Source organism: Crinia signifera, chromosome 6 (assembly GCF_055691185.1).
Source record: "Crinia signifera chromosome 6, ASM5569118v1, whole genome shotgun sequence".
Classification (NCBI taxonomy): domain Eukaryota; kingdom Metazoa; phylum Chordata; class Amphibia; order Anura; family Myobatrachidae; genus Crinia; species Crinia signifera.
In genome coordinates, this window is record NC_139222.1 from 157,476,237 (window position 1) to 157,494,085 (window position 17,849).

At 40.8% G+C, this 17,849-nt stretch overlaps 1 protein-coding gene across 12 annotated transcripts in view; it reads left to right on the plus strand.

Annotated features, from left to right (window-relative positions):
* The window catches only part of PTPRT (protein tyrosine phosphatase receptor type T), a 281,209-nt gene that overhangs the window by 246,556 nt on the left and 16,804 nt on the right, over positions 1-17,849 (plus strand). For 7 of the 12 annotated variants that reach the window (XM_083147730.1, XM_083147726.1, XM_083147727.1 and 4 more), the window contains 6 exons: positions 951-1,093; positions 3,532-3,609; positions 3,937-3,972; positions 4,344-4,531; positions 16,290-16,377; positions 17,139-17,360. In XM_083147730.1, coding sequence (XP_083003856.1) covers positions 951-1,093; positions 3,532-3,609; positions 3,937-3,972; positions 4,344-4,531; positions 16,290-16,377; positions 17,139-17,360 — 755 coding nt within the window. The remainder of the gene's footprint in view (positions 1-950; positions 1,094-3,531; positions 3,610-3,936; positions 3,973-4,343; positions 4,532-16,289; positions 16,378-17,138; positions 17,361-17,849) is intronic. The other 5 variants (XM_083147735.1, XM_083147737.1, XM_083147738.1 and 2 more) reach the window with 2 other exon arrangements.

Sequence of the window (17,849 nt, forward strand, 5' to 3'; positions counted from 1 at the left end):
CAGATGTACTAAGCTTCAAAAGTGATAAAATGGAGAGTGATAAACAACCAGCCAATCAGATCTTGCCTGACATTTTTCAAACACAGTCTGTGGCATGGCAGGCAGGAGTTGATTGGCTGGCTGTTTATCACTCTCCATTTTATCACTTTTGAAGCTTAGTACATCTGGCCCCATGTGTGGCATCATTGCACATTGTAGCGATCACCTCTGTCAGGACACAATCAGGACATGAAGGTGCGATAAAACATAACAAGGCTAAGAATGCTAACGGGTGGGTTGTGTGGAAGTTGCCTGAGGACAAACAATCAAAGAAAACGTGGTGCATATGAATGTTACATGTCTGTCTACCTGTTGTCGTATCATTCACATGGAGATGTGCATTACAATCTCAGTGTGATGAGTGTGACTGCCCTGCTACCAGTCTCATCATTTTACCAATCTCCATAAATAGAAACACATCATGACAGCAAATCACTTCCCATTATTAATGGCTGACTCAAACTCATTAGCGATCTGGGGATTAATTTCTCCTTGTGGAGGAAGAGCAAGATGTTAATTACCAAGGATTACAAAGGAGTGGTGCCCAAGTGTCACACCATTACTTCTGTAGGTAACCTCATGCCTGCCAAGCATCCTTGAGCTCCCAATTACAACATGAAAAGCAATAACATTACTTGTCTGGCACTAGAGAGATGTGTGCAGCCAATGTGGCTTGGGTAGCCAATTGAAACACATCTATATCTGATTATCTAATGATCCGCCAATTATGCATGCTTTAGTTTAAATTAGAAAACTGGGTTGCATGGCTCATCCAATGTGTCGAAGAACAAGCCATAATAAATGTCTCCCTCTGTGTCAGACTGTGCTAGGAGGGAACACACTGTGTAGAAAGTACTGTCTGCCTATGTGTAAGTCTGGAGCCTCTCAGACATTCTTCTATTTGCCTCCAGGAAACTGGCCAAGAAGCAGAAAGAAACCCAAAGTGGTTCTCAGAGGGAAATGGGTCTGGTAGCTTCAGATAAAAGCTCCAGCAAATTGAGCTCTACCCGCAACGAAGACACGTTTTCCAGCTGCCAAGACGTCAATGGATTTAGTAAGAACATCACAGTTATTGGGAGGGGTGTATGTTTTGGACAATTATCTTTAATTAAGTATGAGATCCAATTAAAATGTTGAAAAACTCCACTGAGAAAGGGACGTATTGCTGTCATAGTCATAGTTTCCTCTGAGCACTGTAGGCAGTAATATGGTAATGTGACAGTGACCAAGCAGAAGGGCAGCACTTAATATCTGATGGACATTTCCCAGATAGTTTAGTATCCTACTGTATGCTCACAGTGCGCAGAACACTGCTACCTCCCTCGGCTTTTTCTGTAGCAGGAATTTGCAAAGCATTCAAATTGTGAAATCTCTAAACTGTGCAACTAAACATGTATTATAGTTATGAGTTTCTGACAGATGTTGTATAAATAGTCCAGAAATGGAACATGGCAGACAGAGCTATACTATCAACGCATTAGTGCCTTAGATGATCCATGGGAGAATGATCTCATAGATTAATGAAGGGTACTAATATTAGTGCGTCGCAACTTTTCCATTATGGCAGTCATGGTCATCGTTGACAGCCGGTTGGGTCACGTGAGCAAGAACCACTCTAGCTATTACTGTGAGATATCAAAGGAATGCCGCAAAGCCTAGAAAGGCCCTGTCAAATACATCAGTGCAACATATATCTAATAGAAATTGTAAGACTAGTTAGTATTGGATCTACAGGTATTAGTAAAAACAAAAATTAAGAACAATTAGAGGCACAAATAGTAAAGGGAAACAAATACAATTTGCAAGATATATATATATATATATATATATATATATATATATAGATGTCTAGTGTCCGTGAGTCTCCGAAACGCTGCCATCTGCTGGCAGAGAGTGAAACTACATCTCTTACTCACACATGCACACACACAGAAGGTAGCAGACTAGCTCTCGAAGCTTTTGCTTCGAGTGGGCTTACAGGTATATGTATAACTAGTATTCCCAGGCTAGTGAAAACTACAGTACTGTATGTGACTGTATTTTGGGGATTATGTTCTTGTAATTTTGGCAGGCTAAGGCCCATGAAATGACAGGGTATTTAGTACAATATGTTAATTGGTTTTTCTGAAAAAAAAGGAAAAAAATGGAATTATATCAAATGTGTTTATTTAGGCTTAGAGATAAGTATTATTCCCACGATGTTACAGATATGCCATAATCATTCCATTAATTAAACTGCAAATCAGCCCCATGCATGAGCCGGTTAATGTATATAAATGAAAACATCCTACACACACATTACTCAAGGTTGCAAATGGCAGACTTTTCCCTAAAATCCAGCTTTGTTACTGTTTCTTACTATCACCTTATGTCAGGGACCCACAGTACTGTATGTATGGGCTTAAGGCAGCCCATTCCTATTTGCTACATGGATGGGATTGGTGAAAATGAGTAATATGTCCAAAAAACATGGATAAGAAGTATAACAGGTCTAGGGATTGACCCAATTTGTGCAGCTCAAAAGAAATACTTTGAAAAAAAAGTATTACCACGGTTTCAAATCTAAATTCTGGATGCTGGTGTCCTTTTCCCCCAATACCCACATTTATCAGAGCCGCCAGAACCATGAAAACACATGGCATCGGGAACTTATTACGGATTATATGTGTTTTCGTGCGATTGGTAATCCATTTTTGGCTGATATGGCACAATGGAGTTGCCCATGGCGGTTGAGCTGTCAGTGCGGTAGGTAGGATTTCTTTGTACATATCTCGCAGTATGTAGCGGACCCCCATCTCCCCCCACTCCCTTCAATTACCGCCCGACTCAGCAGGTCCAAAGCACAGCCTGGTTTCTTCAATGCAGGATGCCGGCGGCCAATTAATATGCAGCATCGGCTGGTGAGCCAATCAGGGCTTGTGTACCGGCAGCCGCTCTGATTGGCTCAAAAGCTCGTGCAGCATTTTAATTGGCAGTCGGCGTCCTGCATTGAAGAAGCCTGTGCTTTGTGACCTGCTGAGTCCGCCCTTCCAGAGGCTGGGGCCTGAGACAGCTGTACCCACAGCACCTACCTGTTGGTGGATCTGGTTAGGGCCATGGTGGGAATCGAACCCATGACCTCAGTGCTGTGATGCAGTAATGTTAACCATTACACCATCTCACAGAAGTATGGCAGTATGTACTAGGAATGATTTTAATGAATTTTACTGAATGTTAATTAAAGTCTAGTTCTAGACCATACAACTGAATGTATTTCTGTTTACAAGTTTATTTCTATTCTAAGTGTAATACCGGCATCTTGAAGAAATCATATTGTCAATAGAGGCATTTACTTCTAGCAGAGAGACAGAGTTTGTCTTCTGTGACATCCAACATTCCAGCTCTACGTGGTCTCTATGTCCATTGTGCAGGATTTAGATTAGTTGTCCTCTTTTATAAGGGCAATGCTGGGTGTTTCACAGCTAGACTGACCTCTAACCTGTCTTCCTGCAGGTACATCCTCTCCCTGCTCCTTCTCTGTACAAAGCAAAAACCTGCAGGGAAAATCTTTGCTCAATTCCTGCTACTCAGGTAGGGCTTTCCAAAGGAACAAGACTGTCCTAGCTGAGTCAGAATGTCATTGAGAGTCGGCAAGTTTGTCTTTATGAGGTGTGAGACTGCCATACTAAAGTTGCATAACCAACAATATAAACTAGTTCTACGTACATTATAAGACTGTTCTTTAAAATAAGCTTGGCATAAATGTGAATGGCAATGTGTTGTACAATAAGCAGCTCTAGAGTATAGGTGCGTAAATGAATAACGATTTGTTCCAATCAGTGAAATTTGAAATGATAAAAGTAAAACCAAGACAAACATGCTCTGATTCTGTGTATTCTCTCCTCAATCTCCTTCCAGTTTCCTCAGACACCGTCCCCTCCACAACGCTTCTAGGTAACCCAACTATTTCATATACTGTATGACTGGGCACAGCATTTATTGTTAGTCTGTGTGTTTTTTTTTATCTCTTCTCTTTTCTCCTAAAGATTTCTAAAAAAATTGAATAGCTCCTCCCAATCTCCCATCACTTTAGACTTCAGGCATGCATAAACCATTGAATTTCCACCTTAGAGCGGGATAATATTTGACACATATTATGGTGAATGGGACTCATTAACACCTACTATCTAAGCACATACATGGAGTTCAAACAATGATTGCTTTAAGTCATCCATTGACAGGCTCTATAGACAGATCTACAAATAGTTCTGTGCAAGCACCACACTTTCCTGATCTCATTTCTACCCCTCCTGCCTTTCTCACAGACAGCAGTCATGTGGAGCTGAATCAGCCCACATTAACCATACAGACCCACCCTTACCGGACATGTGAGCCCTTGGAGATGGCTTATCCCCGTGGACAACTCCAGCCAGCTATCCGTGTAGCAGACCTGTTGCAGCACATCACCCAGATGAAGAGAGGACAGGGGTACGGATTTAAAGAAGAGTATGAGGTATGTTTTTTGTGACTTTGTTGCATACTATGTTTTGTGGATTTTTGTATAACTTAGTGGTAAGGCAGGTGCCTAGGGTCACCACTTGCTGGGGGTGGCACAGCCATCTCACCTACATTAAGGCTCTGCTGGAGGCAGGCACCAATTGCTGGGGGTGGCACAGTAAAGCAAGCTTCCATGCACTAGGACCCTGCTAAAGCCAGATGATTCATTTCTAATTCATTTTGGTGGTGGTGGTGGTGATGGTCGTCAGATGTGATGTGGATGGTGGTGGGGTGAATGTAGATCTGTTTGGTGGTCTAAAGGCATCAGGACTGTCTCAACAAGAAGAGACAGTGGTGTGATGGGGGGCAACTAATAATATTGGGCATAGGGACAGCCTGACCCCTAAATCCACCTCTGGCATACTGTAAATACAAGTGTGTTCTTCATAGCAGCAGAAAACAATAGTAAAGAAAGACACGATTTGTTAAAAGCTGGTCGCGCTGTATGCAGTTGGTGGTAAAGTGTCTATGTGATATATATATGTATCAGTGGTAAAAAGGATGCCTTCCTCAGTGATATTACTGGTTCCCTGTGAACTGTGCATTTTCATGAATAATACTTCAGCCTACTGAATATGTGTAGGTGCCTGGTATTCACTGATTCTCTTAAGATTTTCTATTTTTAAGTCTTCCTTTGATCAGTGAGCTAATTTCTGACTTTACATTCAATAAAGCACATTATTGTCACTTCTCCGTTATAATTGTTTGCTTTCTACGTCTAACCATAGAGCTCAATATAAACCTTCCCTTTTTGTATTGTTCCGTACATCTCTGTATAATTCTCTCTGCTCCATAGGAAACTTGCCAATAACTATTTCCATATAATTATCTTTTTTCTTCACCATTTTCATCAAAGAGCTCAATATAAACCTTCCCTTTAAGATTTTCTATTGTTCTGTACAGCACCAGCATCTGCACAATATACTCCTTTTCCTTCAGCCTCTGCTGTTCCATAGTAAACTTATGAATGACTATTTCTACTACTATGCACCACACACATTTTCCCCAGGCTTCCATGAACTTTATGTCACTTTAACAGTTCCTCAACATGTTTCAGGCATTTCTTAGCCTATTACATTTAATACAACTCAATTTCTTAACTTGTGTCCCTCTCGTTAAACCTCTTTAATGTCTTATATTACTTAATATAAGATATGCCAATAATGATTCATTTGACACAGTTTTTAACAAACTTCACAAATAAATATTGGTAACGAGATGCCATCTGTTCCTATATAAAGGTTGCTCACATAGTCTATTACTGCAATGACCTGAATAGCTTCTTCAAAGCGATCATCTCTGTGTCCCTCTATGTTCTCTCTCTCTGTACAGAGGTTACTCTCCGTTAACTGTAAACATTTTACTGTGAGCTCTGGGCGATTATTAACCCAGTAAAAGAGCTGGGAGCAGTGACTGTCCCCTATCAGTTCAATAAGAGCCCATCTCTGCTCCATTAGGACTATTGAGGGCGATTAGCTTCTGCCCCAGGGAGGGATCTATTAAAATAGGAACACAGAGGCTTAGTATACAGATGAATCTACACACCACTATACTGAGCACAATTGTGTATTTACGGTTCAGTTTCATTTCATTTTAGCTCTGTAGTCCTTTTGATTGGGTATGGATTATTCCATAGCCAGTGTCTAGATAGACACTTAATAGGTGGGACCTAAAAGGTTGACATACATCAGGTCAATGGGTTGAAAGTTCAACAGGGTCAAAATGTCGATATTTGGAAGGTCAACAGGGTGAAAGGGTTGACAGGGTCAAAAGGTTGATATGAAAAAAGTTGACACATGAAAAGGTCAACATGAGGTTTTTTTTGTTAATTGTGTCAATGGCGGACACCGGTCAACATGGACCCCCAAATAGCATAATGTGTACCCTCGAATGGCTCAAGCCAATTAAAAAAAAATCATGAAAACTCATGTTGATCTTGTCCTGTGTCTACCTTACCTTTTGACTCTGTCATTCTTTGACCATGTTGTCCTTTTGACCCTTTCGACCTTTTGACCCTGTCGACCTTTTGACCATGTCGACCTTTCGGGGTAGACCTATTGACTGTCTGTCTAGACACTGTAGCTCTATCTACCAGAACCACTTTTGCTTTGTGTGTTGTTGTTTTTTTATGTTTTTGATATAGAAATATTACAAATATTTGTCAAGTCCTGTGTTCACATCTATCACTTCTAGACTTCAGAATTGATAACCCTGTTGACTCTACTCGGTGGGAAAACATTCATAATACAGTATCTTTACAGAGAAACTATATTGTTAAAAAGCAGTTACTTTCATGATTTTGTTAACATATACATAATACATATATGTCTTGAAGAAAATATTGTAGGGGATTATAGAATATCATAGAGGACCACACTAAAAAGCACAAATATTTGGTGAGGCAGATGGGCCCATTTTATCAGCTGGTGCAAGTTCAGTTTTGGAACTGTGGGAATTGAAAGTTTGATATCTCTGAACTTCCATGGACTTACTGCATTAGAATTAAGTGAAATTATTTAGAGGACCCCCCCCCCCCCCCCCAAAAAAAATGCCTTAATCTGGCTATATTTGGTCTTGCATTTATCTGTGGTTAGCCCACATGATGCATTTAGAGGATAACTCCACTATGCTGGCTTTGTACCTTAGTTCTCTACATAATATTATACCCAACTGACTGCAAAGTGCTCTGCTCATGTTGATTTATGTACTCTGCTCATGTTGATTTATGTACATGTTCTGTGGTTGTCTCTTATATAAAACATGCAGATACTTCAGTAACGCTGGGTACACACCTAACAGATCTGTCTCTGGACCAGCTCGACACACCTACTGAGTGGCCAATCAAGATAAGCATACACACTTACCAACTGGCTGCTAGATAGGTTGGTCCCTGTATATAAAATGTCCGCCCAGTTGTGGCGTCATCCTCCACAGCAAGTGTACATGTCCAAACAGCAGAATGCGCCGATATATATATATATATATATATATATATATATATATATATATATATATACAGTATATATGCAGATATATAAGCCATTGGCTGTGCTGCAGGGCCAACTTGATTTGTTCACAGTTGTACAATATATCTGTCAATGGAACAACTGATATATCAGCCAGTGTGTACCCAGCATTCATCTAAGTATACGCCTTTATATCCATTTCCCGGTATGAACTACTGATATGGAATATATAGTCCATATTTGTAGAAAGCATAGTACATATCACACCGTGTGTATACAGCTTGTGATAGACTGCAGTCAGCTCAGTTTTGACTAGAAAGTGTATAATCTATAGTACAAATATAGTATAATTCTCCATAGCCAAAATCGGACTGTGTGTATGCACCTTATATGCAATCCCGACCAAATCTCCTGGACATGTGAAAACTCGGCAATAATCTGCCAATTTAATCAAGGGTGGGGTTTTTTTTGCAATTTTTTGCCTGCCAAAAATATTTGCCCGGGATTGAATACCCCCCTAAATGTGTAAAGTACAATGTAAAACTGTATGCTGTATGTATAATTGTTATCTCAATATATCAATTAGAATTGAAAATTGAAAAATAAGTATTTAGCACATGTATTGTAGAGGATCGTTCTGAAAGGCCCAGACACATCATTCGGGTTTACGATCCATATGTCGCTGAAATGACTACTGGAATGTAGAACCAAAGGAAAGTCCTGACTTTAAAATTATCATCTCTCTACCCCATACCCAGAATAGCTGTGGGAGAGTAAAGGGCCTATTATGTGTAGTGCAGACAAACTCTAACAGTCTTGGCAGCGACTCTGCCCGTCTCCTCTTTTGTCAATTGTTTGTGATTTTCTTCCCTTTATTACAGCTCTATTTCTGCATTCAGTCCTATGTCTCTAATTTCAATTCCCTACTCCACTTCTGCTGTGTTGCTTCTCAGTCCTGTTCTTCAGTCAAGTTATATCAAAGGCAAAGAGTTCTAGTTGTTCCGTATTTTCCTTCGTGTTTGCATTAACACTATTTCTCAAAGGACACACTGTAGTAAATGCACAAGAAATAATGCCAGGGAAAACAGGGCCTTAGGAGATGCACGCGGCGCCTGTTTTTCATTGTAGAACATGAAATGCCTGATTGAACAATGTCTCTTTAAAGAAAAGGGGGAAACGAATGAATTCTTGAGCAGCAAGAAATGGAAAATATGAAAATGAACCTCTAACCATTACTAGAAATTGTGTATTTGTTCTTATTAGATTTCACAATGCTACATAAGGCATCCAATCATGTATTTCCATTGTCTTCGTTTCTTATCTTCTTCAATTGCAAGTTTGCTTTGTGTATGGTTCATTCTTAATTTAACTACAGTACCTGTGCAGGCTCTAGAAATCCTCATTTATTCTATCTGCTGTGCTAACAATCCACCTCTAATCTCATACACCTGTTTATTTGAAACTACACTTATTTATCCATTGCCCCCTCCCTCCCTCCCTCTCTCTCTCTCTCTCTCTCTCTCATTTATCTTCGATCTCTTATTGCCTGCATATGGTTGTGTATTGCTCACTTCCCTTACTTGTTCTACAATCACCTAAACATATCTGTACTTGTGGTGCACAAATCACCTATACATATAGTACTCTTATGTCTGACTTGTCATCCTATCTCTTCCTCTCTTCCTTTTACCTCTCTTCTTCCTTTCTTTTCTACCCATTCCTCCTTTCTTTCCTTCTACTCCCCCCCCCCCCTTCACCCCCCTTCATTCCTTTTCTGCATCTTTCTTCCCCCAGTAACTCAGCATTACAGAATAACTTTATAAATATGTATCAGTTGGTCCTCTCACCAGAGCTTCTATTTAGAGATATTGAGGGAATTAATGGGGGGGGGGGGATTTCAGCAGAAACCGCGCGTTTCTTTACTTACAATCAGAGACGATTCAGAGGCTTCAGCTGCATTTATTCGCTGCCCGAATTCTATTTGTTGTCAAGGAAACCGGGCTTAGAAAACCATGATTGCTTATGCTGTGTTTGTGGCGTTCACACAGTGTGCAGACATCTTTATTACTGGGCCTTAAATATATGTCATGGATTCCGTGCGGGCAGTGCAGCAAGAGGATCAGTGACATTGTGTTTATGTGTCAGAAATCATAAACAGCTGTGTGCAGCTATCTAGGTTATTTTCATATTAAAGAGTTTGTGACTCCTATCATATGATTTGCAGTATGGGTCTGAAACTGCGCTTGGTGCATTGTTATGGGGCTTTGTGTGTATTTTACAAAAGCAGTAAAAGGCAAATGAATGTGTTGTTTCAAGAGTAACTGGATGAGATTCCGTTCCATTAACATACCTCGCCTCAAACTAATTTGTCAGTAAAACAAGTGCAGATTAGTTGATGCGTCAATGAAGCAGCATGAAACAAAATGCTTAATAAAAAAGCGATAAATAGATAACATTAATATAAATAAATGTGAATTACTAAGATGGCGAGTGCTAATTCAGAGAATAAAAAGGATACTTTGTAAATAAATAGTAAATGTACAGACCACATGGAGTACAGTGGCACCCCTGGGAGGAGATTTATCAGATCTTAAACAGAGTTAAAATGGAGAGAGATAAAATACCAACCAATAAGCTTCTGACATTTTTGTAGCACACCCTGTAACTTGACAGTTAGAAGCTGCACTGTACTTTAGCCTTCTCTAAATCACCCCCCATAGTATGTAGCAAGATTCCCTTTTATAACTATTAGTAGTCCTTTTCCTCATCAACTCCTACACTTTTCACTGAATTACATTTTTCATTGGCTTCCTACCAACAAGTATAGGCAGGACAGAATATATTATATATGTGATACAACTAGGAGGGAGTGCACACCACTACAAAGGGCAAAATCTGATAGGAAAGGTTATTTGATACCAACCTGATAACCATACACCTGGCAGTAACTGTGTGCTGTAACTTTGAGCCGCTATTACATATTATATATAAATGTTGTACTACAAAACAATTGTCTCATGTTCATGGAAGAGGAAGAGTCCTGTAAGAAAGTGCAAATTTCCAATGTAAATTCTCTTTTCTAACTTACATCCCTTTCTTAAGGCATGTATATGTAAGCCAGGCATGTCCAACATTGGCCCTCCAGATGTTGTGAAACTACACATCCCAGCATGCTTTGCCACAGTTTTGCTATTAGAAAATGCTAAAACTATTGCAAAGCATGCTGGGATGCGTAGTTTCACAACATCTGGAGGGCCAACGTTGGACATGCCTGATGGAAGCCAAATTGCAGCATCTGTTTAGGTAAAAAAAAGTTTGCATATACAATGGGAAGTATAGCTTGGTTCACAGATTTTCCTTTCTATGTGCAGATTATGATTTAGAGTTGCACCTTTTAGTGTAAAATATCCTTTTGCATGCTTTGAATACATACCTAATAGATTTTTGTATATACCTGGTTTGTGACTACTTGGGATATCTTTACTCTTCTGCAGTTTGTCAAATCCACAATCGTCACTAGCTTTAACAGATAGCAGTAGGATTTCATGCGAAACCTGGTGTGTTTAGCATTAGTTGCTATTGCCTTTTGAAAACGACTGTATCACAGATGTTGCAAGAACTTTCTAACGTTATACGGTATCTGTAGTGAAGTACCATGCTCTTGATTGTGATAATTTGCACATATAAAAGGTTTTAAGTGAAAAGTGACTCAAATCTTAGCACTCATAGCATGGGCTAGTTTTGGCAATCATGCAGGGGTTAACAGCATGGGGTTCCCCTGAAACATCCACAGTGTGAAGTCCTCTTTCATAATGTAACATATGACTGAACTCCATAAGGGAATCAGAATACAAGTACTTGTATAGTGCATCCCCTTGGCAGTGAACATCATTGTATTAGGGTTCATTACAGTTAATGCCTATGTGACATCTAGCTGAAAGCAATGGTTTCTTGCTCTCTAGTCAATGACAGAAAAGCCTCACTGTAGTTAGTTCTTGGATGCAAATGTGCCCATCTCTAAATTAGCCTCTAAGTGTACAAATGGGACAAGTTTTGCACAGCTGGAAAAAGGAACTTGGTTGGGAAACAAATGGGATTGGCCAACTATTATAGGAGAAATGCAAAGGGCAGTGACCCTTCCTAGGGGAGGTGACAGGGGTGCGTCAGGAGCACCCACTACTGGTGTCGTTACCATAGAAACATATAAAACACCCACATTCTCTCATAATCCTACTCCACAAAGTGTTGGATGGGGCACTCATGCAGTAGGGTTCCCCTGGATTTCTCCTGTATACCTGTAGGCCAGTCCAGACCTGGCCATAGGGCTGTTTCCAATGTTTCAAATGAAAATGTCTTAAATCTCTCACATATGTATTATTTAGGAATGCCAGTCACCCTTTCAGAGCAAAACAATGTGTATCAGTTTACATCTGCACTGTGAGAGACACTGACACAGACATCTCTTTTCTCTGCTTTTTGATTAAAAGGCAATCACTGCTCTCTGTCCCACAGCCCAGCTGGTCTAGTCTACAATTGTACAACATAACTGGTCCCGCCCCTGTTGACGTAACTCCCTCCATTTTTGAATTGCCCTCATATACTGCTACTACAAAAATAGCTACAGGCCCTATCCATGTAACCAACAGTGAAGCAACAGCCAGTGGAGGTAGCTATCTGGGATCTTCACAGGAGGGTAATAACAGTAAACAAAAACAGCTAAATGCATGACAAATTTGATTGAATAATAACATATTTTATTAATAATAAATACACATAAATAGTGGACAGCAGCATAGTACAATCCTTTTCCCATAAATCTTAGGGTGGCACTCTGTTCAATAGATATGGCTGTTGAATAGAGTACCCCCTACTTCTTTCCTTGTTTATTGATTCTGAAGTGACCAAATACCATAATAAGCTTTGTTTGTACAGCTACAGCGTGTGCAAGTTACTTTGCTCTGAAATACATTCATACTTTAATAAGCACTGGTCATGTCTGTCTGCTGGCCATTGGTAGACTATAATTTGTAAGTCCTTTTCTCATGGACCCCAACAGTGCACACTAGGCCTGATTCAGACCTGATCCCTCTTGTGCACATTTGCAGATGACTGCGAGTAGTTATCTGCCACCCAGACCCGCCCTGTGTAAATCTGGGATTGAATTTCAAAAATATTGCTATCCGGCATCTATATGTCGCACATCCATATGCAAGTCACTTAACACTGAACGATTTCCCAGTCTGTGGATATGTGAGAGGCTCCGACCCTTCCACAATTCTTCAACAGAGACAGGCTGATCAAGGCAGACACTGCCTGGGCACACCTGCGTTTTATCTGACACTCTCAGAATATGGCAGGTTTCCACCCCCATACGCCGACTTCCTGTCTGTTAAATTGCGAGGGGACTGCAATTAGATATTTTCACAATTGTTGTCGCTATTTGAGCTTGCGCATGTGCCCTACAATCCGTACGCATGTGCAGTCCTTCAATAATCAAATATATTGCAAATTCGCACATCAGTGACTCTGAACTGGGCCCTATATCAGGGAGGTAGTACTTGTAGCGAGGATTGAAAAAACATGTTTTTGAAAAAATAAGACTTTTAAGTCTTCGTAATAGCCTTCCTGGAGGAATAATGGGATTGTAGAACATTGCGTTCACAGTACACCATTACACTTGTAGCTACAGCCTTCTTCCCTTTGATTATTGAGAGCCCTCTTGGTAGACTGCATTAGGACCCCTGTGTGATACGTACCAAGGGTATGTAAAGCATCCTACTAATCTTCTGAAAAGCTATAACAATAGACTATGGAGCAGGATCATACAAGGTCGGGTTCAGCTGGCTATGTCTCATATGCTTTTTTTTTTTAGCTTCCTAAGATTAAGACGCCATGTTTATTGACATCCTTTTTGGCAGCTCAGATCCATGCTGTATTCCACTGAGGATTTACGCAGTCACATCTCTTTGAAATAGCTGTAGCCTCCAGCTAATCGCAGATAAAGTGATTTGCATAATTTCAGAACTATTTGAAGCCATCATACATGCTAAATAACTCAGAATATCCCCCTTATCTGATTGGACACACTTAATAAGTATTCGATTTCAACCACAGCATCCTTACATTATTCATAAGCTCTAAGGGTAAGATCCTGTTATATGATGCATAACATAACTTTCTTCACACCCTCAGTTTGACCAGGACAACAAGGCACGTGGGTAGTATGATTATAATGGGATATCTAACATGGAAGGACAAAAAGGCTAATACTACATTAAATGATCATAAACCTACAAAGAAGAACTTGTCTGCTAGACCCAAAACTAAGATACAATTGGGAAATGGGCAAAAATAAAGAGATACCAGGACAAAAAGTCAGTGCAGCGAAAAAGTCCAATGACATATTTCTGAAGTATGAGCTAACAAAAGCCTCCCTCCAAGACCCCGCTGTTTAATAATACTGTCTGTTTTCCCCTCGGCTGCTTTGAAGTGGGATGGAAATGAGCTGTTACTGCTCACTGCGTCTCTGCTGGGAGATTAACCGCTATTAGGATGCTGGATCTTTTAAAGGCAAATAGGCCTCTGATCAAAGCGGTGTTCCCAATTAACCGCTCATTACCTGTCTATTCCTATATAAAGGATCTAGCTTCAATAAACAAAACACTCAGCCAGGCCTTGTCGTCTTTGCTGATCTGCAGCACCTATTAACCAGTTGGTATCCAGTGAGTCTGATAACAAAGAGTAGCGGGGAGGAAGTATGTAAAGAGAAACATGTACTGTTCAATTGGAGAACATTTAGTGTAATTATCGCTGGTCAGAGCAACATCATGCAGAGGTGAAAGACTGTATTTCACTTTATACAGACAGCTAGTTCAAGGATACTGTTATTAGTGAAAGGAAATAGTCCTTGCACATTCTTATTAATGCAATCAAACTCAACAGGTTTATATACTGTATTCAATAGCACTCACTTTATATAATTCAATATTTGCATGATGTATTGGCGGTGTGGTAAAATAATAATCATTTTAGAATCTAACTTCTCTGTGATCACCACTCTCCATCCCAATGGCTGTAGAGAGATTGTTCAGGCCCCGGAAAAGTCGGGGAACGTAGGGTAATCACAAAGGTGTACTTGGTATGGGTCAAATGGTTGACTCAATGAAGGTCGACATACATTGCGTTGTTCACTGATGGTCAACATGGCTTAGGTTGACACCTGGAATAGGTCGACATGGCTAAGGTCAAAAGGATTGGCGGGCCGACACAAGCATTTGGTCGACAATGGGCAGATGGGCAGTCAGAAGGTCGACATGAGTTTTCTTGTGTTTAGTATACTTTGCCGTAAACATGAGGGGAAGGGAGTGGGCTTCCCATCAATGTGGGCCACTGAGCAAGTATCGGTAAGGGGTGTAAGTTCAGAGGGAGTAATTGATCTGTTACTATCAATCCAGACCCAAAAATATCCGAATGGCTTTTAACTACTGCATTGATATATACCAGAATCATTTAATAGGGTGTGGTATAGGGGTCCGACAGTCGAGATCCTGACCGTCATTATCACAACGTCGGGATCCCGACTGGCCAGACTCAGACAGCATGGTGAGCGCAACAAAGCCCCTTGCGGGCTCGCTGCACTCGCCACACTGCAGACACAGTGGCTCACTACGCAAGCCACCTATTCTATTCTACCTCTATGGGGGTCGTGGAGCCCCACAAGGGAAAATAGCCGACGGCCATCGGGAACCCGGCTGTCAGTGTTTTGACAGTCGGGATCCCGACGTCGGGTGAATGCCTGTTGTCGGAACCCCATCCGGCACCCCATTTAATATTATTCAGTAGAAGTTCCACCAAATAAAGACATATTCATGTCCTTACTGTAACACTCTCTTTAATCCCAAACTGGCTAATAAGTCTCTACCTCTCAGCATAATTGGCAACAATTCATAGCAAAGAACAGCCAGTATCAGTAGATAGATGTAGAAATACCTGGCCTCCCATAGGTATGCCTACTCTACACTGCTGATGGCTTTGATGCATTTACTTTCATATTGCATATAACTTGCAGCAACATCTGCCATGAAGTCAGAGGTTTTTTAGCTTTATTTTGGCTATAAAATTCCTTTAAACGTTATAAGAGCCATCTGCTGTTGCCCCTGGCAGTCTTAAGTTATGAGCAGTCTCTACTGTATAAAACTACATTTTTCATCAAGTTTTTCAGTAAAAAGAGCATACGCAGGTCCTATTTTGCATGTGCGCAAATGGGTTTTGCAACATAAGATGCAGATCGGCATCGGACTGTCAGTGATTTACAGTCTACTATGATTTAGGGGCATTAAGGGGAGGGGCAGCTCCATCCTCCAATGGTGGAAGAGGTCAATGTTCTCCATCGTAGGATGAAGATTTCCTGGCCACTGCAACAGGTGGCTAATAAAGCAGAAGGCATCTGCTTTGAATAGACGCCTCCTGCTGCATCACCATCACTTTCAAGAAATCCGCATCTGAATTAGGCCACATGTCAATTTTGCCTTTTTTCTTTAGCCTCTTTAAATGACATGAAGGTGTACAGAGGGAGCTACCTTCTAATCTGACAGAAGCAGAATGCATTTAGTACTAATGCCTGACATTTATATGAGATGGCACTTAATGATCATTGCAGAGTTTATGAAGCAAATAACTATCATTTCATCACCAAATCACATCTGTAGGAAGTTTGTGTCCTACATTCAAATGCATTTTATTTTCCAGGCACTGCCTGAGGGTCAGACGGCATCGTGGGATACAGCAAAGGAGGATGAGAACCGTAACAAGAACAGATATGGGAACATTATTTCATGTGAGTGCGACCCTGACTCATTGTGGGCCTTATTCATCATGAAACCCACTGCTCCCTTTGCCTTTGTACCCTTCATGGAAATCACTGGTAAAAAAAAGAACAATAAATGAAAACATTGGTACTTATGTAATATCTGGACTCCCATTTTTCTTATGAGACCGCGTCCCCTCGCGGGGCTCGCTGCGCTCACCACGCTTCGGGCACGGTGGCTCGCTGCGCTCGCCACACTATATAAAATCAACTCCATGCGTAGTTGGATAGTAGGGGTATGAAAAAATGGGGTGCATTTAACATGGGAGCCCAGATAATACATAAGTACCAAAACATTTACCCAATTCTACCATGCTACTGCATAACTACTTTGGTACATTCTGTCTCTTATTTACCACCAAGTAATTTCTTTATTCATATAGAGAATTCGTTTGTTTAACCTATCCTTGCTTATTGTGACCTCTATCATATTTACCTGTTTCTTCTCTATCACAGTCTCCTTTTATATCACCATACAAACTTTACATGTTATCATGCCTTGTCAATTCCTTGTCAGCTCATCTGATGACTTCTATTATGTGAATGACTGGTATCTGGTATTTAGAAACTTTGTCTCGCCCGTAGCGGTGACTTTGTCACTGACTTTATCTTTAACTTTGCCAATGGTGACATGTGTCATTGTCCACACATCACAGAGTGGGAGCCAGTGATTCCTGGCTGTCACTTTGCTGCTGACATTGCTGTGACAATTCTGTGTCTCTTTCTCTCAGATGACCATTCCCGGGTGCGGCTACAGCTGATAGATGCAGACCCGCATTCAGATTACATTAATGCCAACTATGTAGATGTAAGTTGCACAGTTCTATGTTCCTTGCAAACGGATGTGATATCATTGTCACCCAATCAGACAATCCCTGTCCACCTGCTCTCAGCATTGCCAACCTTTCTTTTACAGGGCTATCACCGACCTCGCCACTACATTGCCACACAAGGTAACAGTGACAAAAGGCATGTATGGGATATAAACTTTGTTCTTCAGGGTGAAGGGGTATAGGAAACAGAAAGGATCATTTGGTAATAGAATGTTTTTTTACCTGCTAGCACCATGTTAGAATATAGACGCCAATTGACAACATTTCAAATAAAGATATTTTAGGAATATAAAATCCACACCATGGGCCTAATTCAGACCTGACCGCACGGCTGCAAAGTCGCAGCCCAGTCGATTATCGACAGACTGCTCATGCATTGCGGCTCGTAGTGTGCATGTATGAGGTCGTCCTGCAATAAAATCCTGCTACTTTTTTATCGCTGGCCATACGCAAGATGATTGACAGCAAGCCAGAGTTTGTGTGTGATAACCGTCCATTTTCTGGGAGTGGCAGAAAAAAAGTGTTTGAGGGAAAGTCTTGTGATGTCAGCTCTGACCCCATTTAGCCTGTTTCTATTGCAGCCACCGAATAGGTCCTGGGCTACGCCCA